General features: G+C 34.1%; 1 protein-coding gene across 4 annotated transcripts in view; it reads right to left on the bottom strand.

Moving 5' to 3' along the window:
- Nucleotides 1–13,471, bottom strand: part of TRAPPC8 (trafficking protein particle complex subunit 8) — an 82,178-nt gene that overhangs the window by 22,263 nt on the left and 46,444 nt on the right. For all 4 annotated transcript variants that reach the window (XM_070513256.1, XM_070513258.1, XM_070513257.1 and 1 more), the window contains 6 exons: nt 12,972–13,102; nt 10,713–10,787; nt 10,095–10,221; nt 7,906–8,060; nt 1,848–2,290; nt 69–216 (listed from right to left, as the gene is read on the bottom strand). In XM_070513256.1, the coding sequence (XP_070369357.1) occupies nt 69–216; nt 1,848–2,290; nt 7,906–8,060; nt 10,095–10,221; nt 10,713–10,787; nt 12,972–13,102 (1,079 nt within the window). The remainder of the gene's footprint in view (nt 1–68; nt 217–1,847; nt 2,291–7,905; nt 8,061–10,094; nt 10,222–10,712; nt 10,788–12,971; nt 13,103–13,471) is intronic.

The following is a 13,471-nucleotide window of genomic DNA, read 5'->3' as shown; positions in this document are numbered from 1 at the left end:
CATTACTAAAAACAAAGATGACACTTCAAATATAATTAAAAACAAAATTTAGTTTTAAATCAACTTACAGTATTAGTATTTTCCACATCCACAAAGACTAGCATATTGCCTCCTCTGCCCTCTTCATCTTCAAGAGAATTACTTCTGCAGACAGTGGCTCGTACATTCAAAGATCGGCTGGTACAAATTACTGCAGTGTGTCTTAATATTCTGTGACTAAAGAAGCAAAAACATGCTAATTTAATCTGAGAACCTCTCCCTGTGTTATGACTCTCTAATTCCAAATAAAGCTTTCAAAATCAGATCATTCTCAGGACCACATATACTCTAAAAAAACAAAGACAAACACAATAAAGTAAAATTATCTAGTTAGCCTAACTTCAGTTCAGTTCTTTCTTCTCAATTTGGACGGAAACTGTTAGTCCCCCTGACTCTGGGCACTCTCCCTGCTCATCAAATTCACCTGCATAACACACAAAAATAATCTTCAGAGTCATGTCCTGATTACACCTCTTCTCTGACAGTAGATCCAACTTACTGAACGCCTACTAAGTAAGCACCAAACTTTCACCTTGCAATTAAGGCTCTCCACAAAAGAGCTTTACAATTCACTGTTTATTCCCCTTTACTTCTTTTATGCATGTTTTACACTGCGGCCAAACCAACTATATTCAGTTTCTATTTCTTGACTTGTAAATCTTCATTCACATATACAGTTACTCCGTGGAATACCCACTACTCTCTTGCTTATCCCCCTTGATATCCAAATTCTGAAATCTTTGCTTTCCTTGGAAGTTCATTTCACCACTACTACATTCCACAAAGCCTTCCCTGATTGCCTCGGCCAGAGTACTCTCCATCATCTTCTTAAGGAGAATTAACACTTATTGAGGACCAAAAAAGATTATAGGTCCTGTGCTTAGAAATATTAAATCATTTTGTCCTCACACTAAGTCTGACAAGATATTTTAAATATTCCATCAAATTTTAAAATGTAGCACAAGCACTCCTACTTAATTTTATAAAAATAACAATGGCATTATCACATAAAATATTCTGTCACATAATACATAGGCTACAGATCCTTGTGTGAGTCAGTTAGGACTGATTTCTTCAGTGATCCGCATTGTAACACCACCCTATTCATCTGTTCTGCAAATACATACATTTTGGGGGGACAAGGGAGGGCACCAGGGAAAAGGAAAAGTAAAACAAAATAATTTCCTTTAAAAAGGATGATTTAGGGCTGGTCTCGTGTGGCTAAGTTTGCATGCTCCACTTCGGTGGCCTAGGGTTCGTGGGTTTGGATCTCAGGTGCAGACCTACAAACTACTCATCAAGCCACACTGTGGCAGAATCCCACATACAAAACAGAGGAAGACTGGCACAGATGTTAGCTCAGCAACAATCTTCCTCAAGCTAAAAGAGAAAGATTGGCAACAGATGTTAGCTCAGGGCCATTCTTCCTCACCAAAAAGAGAAAAAAAAGGGATGGCTGTAGGCAAGTTGTCTTCATAAACAAATGACACCCTGTTTTAATACATAGTACCTGTGAATTTCATTATTATGTGATGCCTTTGGCCACAGTACTTAGTTGTATCAAAGAATCATGAAGTTTATAGATAGAAGCACTAAAAAGATTAATGTAGCTTAATTTTTTCCAGTTTCGGCTACTTAGAACTTAGATTAGGGTCAACCTCAGACATAAATATCATACGTCATACATAATTTGGAAGGGGGTAATTTTTTAATAAACAATGACATATGTTAATATCAAAATGTTTATTTGAATTTGTGCACATATATTAAACACAGAAGTTAAATCAAAAAAGTTTTATTACACTTACCGTATTTTAGGCTGCTTCTTAACACTTTCATAGTAAAACAAAAAATTAATTTCATGGACACCTTCTTCATCTGGTCCACGTAACCACATTGGTAGCTGAACTGAAGCTCCAGGGAGAAGCACAGTGTCAGGAAGGGGAACAGGAATCACCTCTGGCTGACTTCCTATGCCAATGCCAAAGTCTACAGAAGAAGCTGATGATATGAGTGCTGTACATACAGAGGTAGAATCTGTCACAACAGTCTTGTAAGCACTACAGTTCTCAGATGCTGAGGGACTTAGTGGTGTTAGAATAGCCGTGTTACCACCAAAAGTAAAGAACTCTGGACGTTTAGAAACAACCTTCAATCCAGTAAGCGGACATTTGCTGACATTGACAAATTCTACATATGCTTTTCGGATTTCTCCACAGAGGAGCCCTGTAGGAAAATGTATAAAGAACACCTGCATTGGAGGGAAAAAATATTATTATATTGTCTGTTAAAAATGCTGAAGTTCTAATCAATAACACTTTAAGATGCTGTATTTCTTTACTACAGGTTTGTAAGTTATTTTATTAATTCTCTCTGATATTGCCCAGAGTATGTGGCAATCAACAACTCCATTTTAAAAAAGAGGGGCAGGCCCAGTGGCATAGTGGTTAAGTTCACGTGCTCTGCTTTGGTGGGCCGGGGTTCACATGTTTGGATCCCGGGCGTGGACCTAGCACTGCTCATCAAGTCACGTTGTCGGCAGCATCCCACAGAAAACAGAGGAAGACTGGCACAGATGTTAGCTCAGTGACAATCTTCCTCAAGCAAAAGAGAAGATTGGCAAGACATGTTAGCTCAGGGCCAATCTTCCTCACAAAAAAAAAAAGAGAGAGAGAATGAGACAGAAACCAACGTTATTCTAACAGATTACAGTCAAGAATTAAAGGTAAAATGTCAATAACAAGAGGGCGGGGGCTGGCCCAGTGGAAAAGTGGTTAAGTTCGCGCACACTGCTTTGGCGGCCCGTAGTTCACTGGTTCAGATCCTGGGTGTGGACTTAACGCAGCACTCATCGAGCCATGCTCTGGCAGCATCCCACAAAGAACCAAAAGCACTCACAAGTAGGATATACAGCTATGCAATGGGGCTTTGAGAAGAAGAAGAAGAAAAAAGAAACGAAGATGGGCAACAGAAGTTAGCTGAGGCCCAGTTGTCCCCACCCCCTAAAAAAAAAGCACAAAAAAAAATAAATAGAGGCTGGCCCAGGGGCATAGAGGTTAAGTTCACAGACTCTGCTTCAGCAGCCTGGGGTTCGCGGGTTTGAATTCTGAGCGTGGACCTACACACCACCCATCAAGGCATGCTGTGGCAGCGTCCCATATACAAAGTAGAGGAAGACGGCACAAATGTTAGCTCAGGGGCCATCTTCCTTAAGCAAAAAGAGGAAGATTAGTAACAGATGTTAGCTCAGGGCCAATCTTCCTCACCAAAAAATAAATACACAAGTAAATAAATAACAAGAGGGCTATCGGCAAACTTTCACAACTGTGTAGATATGGACAAGAGAAATTACAAGTAATTTAACATGGCTATCTGAATTAAATGATTATCAACCAAAAAGCTCTTATTGTCAACTTAAAAAGTAGGTCAACTATTTATTTATACATTATTAAAACAAAAAGATATACCATAGGTCTTAAAAGGTAAGAACATAGAGATCCATGATTCCATATCCATAATTTTTTTTCATATCCATAATTTTAAAACCCCCAAAGCTCCAAACATCCTCAGGCTTTTAGTAACCAACACAGGAGCAAAACCTGACTTGATTAATGGAGGCTTTTTATAACCATTCGCATTTAGTGTGATATTCATATGGTTCACTCAAGCAATATTAATGTGTTTGATTATCAGGTGCTGCAAAACCCAACAGGAGGTACATAAACATTAGATACACACACATATATCTGCACAACAAATTTCTAAAAATTGACTTCCAACACACATCTGGCCTCAGGATTTCAGATAAGGGATTGTACTATGGGACCCACTACTTTAGTACAGTGGGACCTGTACTGCAGAAATATGGGCTAATAAAATCATCCAGTAACTTACTTGCATTTAAAAGATACTCAAGTGTAAATGTCAGAAGTACACTGACAGAATCTAAGAAAGGAGGACTATAAAGGTAACAAAAATGAGGAAAAATGTTCTAATAAAGTTACAGCTGGCAATCCCAAAGGAGTTATGAAAATCCAGTGGAAATACCTGTGTCTTTTAATCTAAGTTTGAATCGGACTTCAATATGGCCATGTTCTGAAGGAATCAGATAAAATTTGGGGACATCAGAAGCTTTACAAATGGATATGAGAAAACAAGGGATTAATGTAGAAATCTCTTGTAATATAGAAATAGATTAAGAAGATAGGAAAAAATAAACTAGGCATAGCATTCTACTATGCCCACCTTCTTCTTACCAAGAGTAACTATTTGCTCCCAAACTTGTTTAAATAAATTATTATATAAACTACTTCCATCTATACCTGAAAGTATAGCTTTCATATGTAAATACCATCTAGACCTATATTGTACTTAGACTACTTGACAATTTTCTTTAGATTCTCACTCAGAAGAAACCAAAACTGGAAACTTAAACTGAAAATTTATGGATGTGGTTGAATGCATGAAAGACATTACGAAACTCACATGAGAAAACCCATACCAACACAAAGAACTCACAGAAAAGGCCTCTGACCTAAATCATCCCCCTAAAATAGTGAATAAATGTACATTTGTATGTTTTAAACTAAAATTAAACTCAATTGTCTAGGGTATGGATCTATTGTGTTTTTTTGTTATTCACTTCACAAGCTTTTTTATCTAATCAACCAAACACCAGTTATTATTATTATGTAGAATAAGGTGTCTTCTGCTCTGAAATACTCTCTTCAAGGAGTACTACATCTATAATAATATAATTAAAAAAAACACTAAGCTATGCAAGAAGCAAAGTTAAGTACAGAACTAAGAATATCAAAACCAAGATGAACGTAAATTGAAGGACCGTTGAGTTAAATGAAATCTAAAGTCAAATATCATCTGGTTCAACTTTCCTCATTTTGTAAGTGAAGAAACTTTCCCAGGTCAGATAATTAGAGAGGGGGCTTAGACAGAAGCCTAAAAGTAAAGCTCTATCCCTAATGACTTGTGACTTGAGAAGCACTGCACTTGAAAACCACAGGGATACTTAGCAGTCTTAATAACTGAAGAACACTTACATGATGTGGTACAATGAAACTTATAAGCTGGCAGAATCTATAAAAACTGAGTATTTTGCTGTCCTCTGATTTATCTCAACAATTTTAACCAGAGGATCAGAATCTTCCCTTTTGCAAGTAAGTTCTAGCAAATTGTTACATATTTAATTCCAAGCAAAGTGTTTATTAGGTAGTGACTTCTAAACTACAATGGTAAATAGCCTTAAAGTAACATTTGGATCTCAACTCATTTCAATTCATCTTCACACTTAGAACTCCTAGCTATAGGAATACAATCCTAATACAAATCCAATGCATTATTGTGGGAACTTGCGAAATTTGGACAAAAAATGGTGTAAGTATAAGAAGGAAAAAAAAATTTAAAATTATGAGAACTTGGCTTGCCAGATAAAAAAAGATGATATAAAGCAAGAGCACAGTATTGGCACAGAAAGAGATGAGGAAATATTATCAAGCAGAATAAGTGTCACCCAGAAAACAAAACAGGGGTATGGGTACTTTCAGGATATGGGTCTATTAGAAAGATGGCATAATGAGTTGCCAATATTCAATTAACAGTGACTGGGACTAGAAACAAATAAGAGTTTGATCCCTATCCCTTGACATTCAGAAGAGCACACTCCCTTGGATTTACAAAAAAAAAACAAGAGACAGTAAAAAATAAAACTATGGCAGCCAGGCCCATGGCTGAGTGGTTAAGTTCGCACACTCCGCTTCAGCGGCCCTGGGTTTCGCCGGTTCAGATCCTGGTCGCGGACATGGCACCACTCGTCAGGCCATGCTGAGGCAGTGTCCCACATAGGACAACCAGAGGCACTCACAACTAGGATATGCAACTATGTACTGGGGGGCTTTGGGGAGAAGAAGAAAGGAAAAAAACAAAAGAAGACTGGCAACAGATGTTAGCTCAGGTGCCAATCTTTAAAAAAATAAAAAATAAAACAAAGTTTTAACTAGGGAAGTCTCTGTAAGTAAACATAAAACGTAGAAGCAACAAAGTAAAGGACTATCAGATATGACTTCATAAACGTTAGAAACCTTAACATGGTGAAAGACACCAAGTTGAAGTTAAAATATATGCAAAATACTTATCAAGCAGAAACTAGCACCGAAGTCAGTCTATGTCTAAGTCTTTTAATTGCCCCCCACAACCCTTTAAATGCAACATAATTAAGCAAGTGTAAAACTTGGACAGAACATATGCAGCTCAGCAATACCCTCCCCTTAACACACACACATCACTATTTTCATGAGCATGTTACCTACCCCACCACTATAGGATTAGTACCCATCAAAAGTATCCAATGAGAAAAGGCGAAATAACACCCCATTAAAAATGTATCAATAGGCAATCATATGGACATATGCGGAAAAAAAATCACATGGACCAAAAAAAAATATGAAGACTGGCCAATCTTATCGATCATCAGAGAAATGCTGTTTTTCACCAATCTCACTTGCAAAAGTTCAAAAAAAATAAAACCATATAATATCCACTATGGCACAGGTGTGAGGTAAGAGGCACATTCACTCTGAAAAAGAGTGCAACTACTACAGCCTTGCTAATGGTAATTCAGTAGTATATTGCAAAACTTTAAATTTATATATCCTTTGACCCAGCAATTCCATTTCTAAAATCTATTCTAAACTAGAACATGGATAAAATACACAATGATGCTTACTGCAGAACTGTCAGTAATGATGAAAAACTAGAACCACACTCTTCAATACATAAATAATTAAAATACATTACAGTCTATCTAAATAAAGAAATACCACATATAGCTGTTAAAAAAGAATTTTTACCAAATGAAAACAAAGACCAAGTTATGTTGTTAAAGACAAAAAGCAAGTCACAGTATAAAATGTGCAGTATGATCCCATTTATAATTACTAAAACTATACATAAGTATACAATGAAAGGTCTGAAAAGAGAAGCATCAATTTGGTATCACTGGCACTTTTTGAAGGTACATGGTTAAGCTTATGTAACTCCTCTACGAGAGAAACTTGAGGATGCAGGAGAAAGGAACTCCTTCCAGTGTTCACGCTTATACTACATGACTCTGCCATTGGTCCGCCTCTCAGGTAGACACCTGATCCAAGGCAGGCCAGATGTCTCTCCCAGAAACTTAAAATTTGTACTCAAGCGACACAAAGAGTGGAAGTTGCTAGACTAAGATCATAGCAAAAACAATGCCTTCTAAAGGCTTATAAACATTTGCTGTTAAATTCCCTGGAGTGCCAAGTCCTTATTCTTCTTTGACACTTACTACTCTATAAAACTTTAGTTTCCATAAGATATTCCAATATCCTTCAACTAATTTTCTCTTTTTTGACTCACACTACCTAGCATCAGTTTCTATCTTTTTCAACTAAAAGACATTTAACTCATACGGCATCAAAGTAGGATGGGGCGGGAAATAAAGAAGGTGAAGGGAGTATTGCTTTTTACTCATATACTTATCTATATTGCTTAAATTTTTCACAAGCATTAATTCTCCTATTATTTTTATATCTTACCGAAAAAGAGCCACTGATTTTAAGGATAACCGAAGTATTCTTTTAGAAGTTTTCTCCTAATTTCCATTAATATTTTGAGAGTTATATTTTCTAACATGGCTGTGACTTAATGCCAATTTGCATGATTACCTTATGTTTGTCAATTAGACCTACCTAATCCTAGCTTAATAATAATTTAAAAGTGTGGTTCAGTGTAGTATCAATAACCTCAAAGTCTAAAATTAACTTAAAATATCATCTGACCTTATAAATTATTACATCCATGAAATTTTAAAAAGTGAAATACCTCCAATAGTGGCATTTCCTCAGTGATTATGGGATCTAAACGTCGATCTGGACCATATTTAATAGATGTTTTCTCTTCTTTTGTGTTGTTAAGCCGAGGACCTTGAATTTCTAAATCCTGTCTCCCTCGGACTGACATACTCAAGAAATGTTTTCCTGGAATAAAAAACAATCAGTGCCCTAAAATAATTTGGTATGTTAATTGACATCAATTTAGCTTGAATATATGCACACTATACATTTCAGAGTATTTCTAGAAAAATTCTAGACTATTGATTAGCATGGGTAATCAAAGAATTAAGTATATTTTATTTTCATGTTTAACCACATCTGCTGTACGCTGCTTAATTTCTCATTTTATCAGGATTTACTTACTTTACAGAAAGACTACACATCACTGAATAGGAAGTTCTTTGAAACCTATATTTAAGCATAATGTCTATTAACCAAAAAGATCTATCTGAGAGAACATCTATGTTGGGACCAACGATTTGATTCAGGCTACGAGAAAAGATCTACTTTCAAAGGAAAAAAACAAAACATTGAACAGATCAATTTTTCATTTTTACTCATATTCAAATATATATACTAATTCGAATTATTTCTGGATTATAAATAACTACATCTTCTCAATAGACTGCACAAAGAAAATATAGTATAGGTAGCTTTTCAAAATTAAACTCATTTAAAATTAATGTGAGATTTTTCCTAAAAGCTTCCATGCAGTGCATGTAGGTGTGAAAAAAGCTAGAGTACATAACTCTCTTTTCTGCAGGACTGCTTAGAATTTAATGTGCTGAAGGTAACTGTGATACTCCCAGACCAGAAATATAACGTAGTAGTTCCCATACTTCGTTTGACCTAGATCCCTATTAGCATTTTACATAATAAACTACAGTAAAACTTGATGAAAATTCTGTTTACAAGATGCAATTTATTTTAGTAGTTAATTCAGAGTCTCCTCCTACTAACATCATAAAATAACATATAAATTATTATATTAATACATATATGTGGTACCTTAAATGAAGCAGTTAGCTATATTTTATTGACAACCATAACTTTGTGGTCCTAAGATTAAGATCCTAAGTATGTGCAAGTGGAAAAGGAAAGGCGCTTCAGAAAGTTTTTAAAGCCCAGTTAACTTACTTAAAATAAGCAATAAATTAGCAAGATTATTTATAAATGAACCTTGTCTGGTACTTGTCAACCAAGAATTACAAATATTGTACTAAAATGCAGAATATCATATTCAATTTCAGTATAAATTTTTCAGTCATAATTTTTGAATTCTTATGGATTCATCCTACTTCTATTTACTTTTAAAAAAAAATGTGTATTGAATCATGCTAGATACGCAGGCAAATACAAATATTCAACTGAAGGTTAAAAGGACCAAAAAACTTTCCAAGTGTTCTCAAAAGATTTCCCAATATTAATAATCAGCTTTTGTAAATGCTAAATTCAAGTGTGTCAATGACTATTAGTTAGAAAAATAAGACATCTACTAAAATGAACAGGTGGAAGCAAGAGAGTAAACTCTCTCCTTAGCAGCTTGTCAACTTAAATAACTACATATAACAATCACAAGATAATAGTAGATCTAGAAGGGTTCCATGAACTTAAAGAAAAAAAAAGTAAGCTATGTTAAACATATATCTTGTAGTTTTACTCTTCAAAAGTTTGTAAAATGTATCAAGTAGGGTACCAAGAAGAGCAGCTTCACACTAAAATCCTACTCTCTTTACAGAATACATGACAGAATTCAAGAGGCTTAATATCCAATGATGTGAAAACACTGGTCTTTAATTTCCTCTATGTCTATAAAAAGACAATAGTCAAAAAATAGAATAGCCTAAGATGGTTTCTGTACTGGCATCAGACATAATCACTGGTTAGAATATATTTGGTTAGAATTTAATAAATTTGAATCAATAAGAGTAAAGAAAAATACACAGGGTACAACCTAAGAATTATCAAAAGAAAACACATTAGAAGGGAACAAAGTTGTTTATTTTTGAAGGAATGGCAGAATTTAAAATAATCCAAATTATTCGTCCTTCCATCTGACTAAATGCCTTTATTAAAGATATATTAAACCTATTTTAAAAATACCTCATTTTCATTCATTTTATTCTACAGAGATTTAATTATTAGTTTTCTAATTGTTTATCAGCGCTATAGCTTTACCTGTGTGACATCCAGGAAGAGCACCAATGCCATCTACTGCCATGGAGCCCTGAATAGTGCCAAGATTATAAACAACTCCCAGAATATGCAGCTCCCCTATGTGATGGGGAAAGAGCTTTAGTCTTGCCTGTGGAGACATTTAAGTCACTCTTATTATCTGTTTTCACAGTATCTTAAATAGTGCAATACCTAAACTCTGTAATGTTGCAGATACATAAACTCATGACCTAAACTTTTTAATTGTTGATTAATTTCTCTTATTGGAAAGCATTTTCTTCAAAAGAAAATCTCTAAATTCAACAATTATAGGCCTGGGTCCTTACCAATAATTTTAATAAAAATAAAACTATTCTGGTCAACCAAATATAGTATGAAATTACCACACTGACTCCAAGAAAAAAGCAAAAACTTTTCACCAGGCTTCTTAGGAAATTAACAAACCAAACACCACTGCAAAACCTACTTTTCCCATCAATTTCCTCCTGTGCAATTCCAGTTTCCTAATCTTCCCAATCTTAATTTTTAAGAAAATTAGAATATAAAACAAATTGAATAAACTGATTTTCAAATTTGTTTTCATCTTACTTTTAGAAAGGCTTAAGACAGAAAAATAATTACCACTTTCGATTCTTCACTATTAATTACGAATTCTGAAATAACTTCAGTTCCAATCTTTTCTAGTTCATCTGTTACCTGAAAAATAAATTACTTTGTAAATTACAGATTCTAATAAATAATGTATCAGATTATTAATATTCTTATATATCAATACTTATGAACAATAACAATAATTATAGCTAGTACTTACACGGCTCTTACTATATGCTAAGCAATACTCAAAGTGTTTTATTTTTACCCCTGGAGTAGAGCCATGCAGTAGTAGGCACTTGATATATTTTCATTTCGTTTAGTCTTAACTCAATTGAGGAGGATAAGTGACCTACTCAAAGTTGTAGCCACCAAAAGGATGAAACCTCAGGAAATAAAGTTTAGCTGCTGATTGCCAACAATGGCCAAAACGGGCCATTTAATTTAATCTTGCACTAAGAACAAATTTCTCCATCTTTTACTCTGACCAGCCTCTTTTCCCAAATTGGCTAATTACACATAGAAACAGTAATGGTAGCCTAAGAAGGATGCATAAAAGACTGGTGGACAAAGGCAGTGGGAGAGAGCAAAAAAGGCCTTCTTTCCTCCAAATCAACGCCATCTGTAAAAGACTACAGTCTTTGGTCACCAAAGCCAAGCTAACTGGCTCACACTGGGGGTAAACTTGATCCTCTAAACACTTTTTTACTTTTACCATAAAATTAGTTATTTGACACAAGAAATAAAAATTACATTTCCCTAAATTCCAGTTCAGCATCTTAGTCCATTACCAATAGAAGCTCATGAAGAAATCCAAAGAGTTTGAGATTTTTAGAAAAAATTTCATTATACACAATGAAAATTTTCACTTAACTTTAATAAACCTCCTTTAAAATCTAATATATTGAAGAAATATACTTAAAAAACTAGCAAATCTTTAAAAACTTTTCCAAAAGTGAATGATTCATATTCTTCTAATTTGTATTCCAGGCATCCAAAAATCATTGGAAAAATTACCAAGGTTGCTAAAATTCAAGTCAGAATAGAGCCTAGGGAATCTCAATCTTTCAAATTATTCACAATGAGTATAAATAATTACAAAATGTTCTCAATGGATTTAACCAGCAAGATTTTAAATAAGGCAATCTTTAAAAAATCAAAACACTTCAAGAGAAATAGTTTAAAGTTAGTACAGCAGACATCTTTCAAGTTCACAGATCAGCACAAAAATATTGGGATAGTTCCCAGTTCAAAAATAATTTTTACCACATTATTAAAGTATACAGCAAGGTAGTATAAAGAACTAAAAGTTATATAATAGATATTGGTGAATAAACTAATAACTAACTAGGCAAAAAAATGTACTTGTCTAAGATATTTGTTACAATCAGCTGGGGAACAAAAATTAGTTGTTCAAGTCATTCCTGCTTCAAAAATAATAGTCTTAGATCTTACTATAGACATGGATAAGAAAAGAAAAAAAGTACGTATGAAGAATATGAACAGACAATTCACAAAAGAAATACAAATACAAGAACTTAAACTTCACTAGAAATCAATGAGATGGAAAAGAAAATGCATTTTTTTTGAACCCATCAAATGAACAAGATTTTTTTAATAAATAAGAATGCTTAATCTTGCAAAGATGAGATACTCAACCCCATATGCTGCCAGGGAAAAGCTACTAGTATAAACTTTTGGGAAACCAATAAAGTATTAAAATATTTATTCCCTAGAATGTTGTAACTTCATGCCTAGGAATCTTTCCTACAGAAATAATCAGAATAAAAAACTATACACCCAAATTTTCACCACTGACTTATCATGATAGTAAACAAATAGAAACTTTCAAAACAACTACCAATGGAAAGACAGTAGAATAGCTTATAGATCATCCATATGATGTAATATTATGCAAAAATGAAATGTGAAGATACTTTAATATCAAAATACGCATATAAACACAGAATAAAAAAAGCAAGATACACAATTGAGAGAATCCCATATATGAGGAAAAACATACAAATGGAAATGACTGGAAAAACATACAGAAAGTGTTAAAGTGGTTATTTCTAAATACCGAGAAGACAGTTTTACTTTTAGTCCTTATGTTCTTCTGTATTCTCAATTTTTCAACAATAAGTATGTATCATACTGTTTATAATTAGAGAAAATAAGCATAAAAAGAGTAAGTATAGCTCACTGAACAGAAGAAGTTGAAATGTTATTATAGCATCTGTTAGGCTATTACCGAAACATGCTTATTACAAATACCTTTTAATAACTTACTAGTTCTTTAACTTCTTCATTATCCTTTCCACTGAAATCTTTAGGTTGAAACTTCCAGAGCAATGACAAATCAGTCAACAAAAGTGGAACCTTCAAAGGGTTTCTAAAAGCCACTTCTACTGTTATGGGTTCTATAAAAGAAAGGCCTAAATTAGTAACTTTAATAAACCCTTAACATCATCCTACACTTCAATTCCTTGAACACACCTTGCTTTCATAGCTCTGCATTTCTGCCTAGACTGTCTTTTACCACCTTGTAAATGTCCATTTACTCAGGATTCAGTTTTAAAATTAACTTCTCTAGAGATTTTCCCAATTTCTCTGTACTAAAGAATGTCATTCTCTCTTCTATATTCTAAGAGCACATTGCATATACCTGTATTAGAGCCCCCATTGCTTGGTTTTATAAATGCAGCTCATTAAATTATGAGTTCCTAATTTACTTTTGTATCCTCAGCTTTCAGTGATTTCTGGCACACAGAAATTTATCTTGAATCTGC

Source organism: Equus asinus, chromosome 7 (genome assembly GCF_041296235.1).
Source record: "Equus asinus isolate D_3611 breed Donkey chromosome 7, EquAss-T2T_v2, whole genome shotgun sequence".
Classification (NCBI taxonomy): Eukaryota; Metazoa; Chordata; class Mammalia; order Perissodactyla; family Equidae; genus Equus; species Equus asinus.
This window is presented reverse-complemented; position numbering and strand designations above follow the sequence as displayed.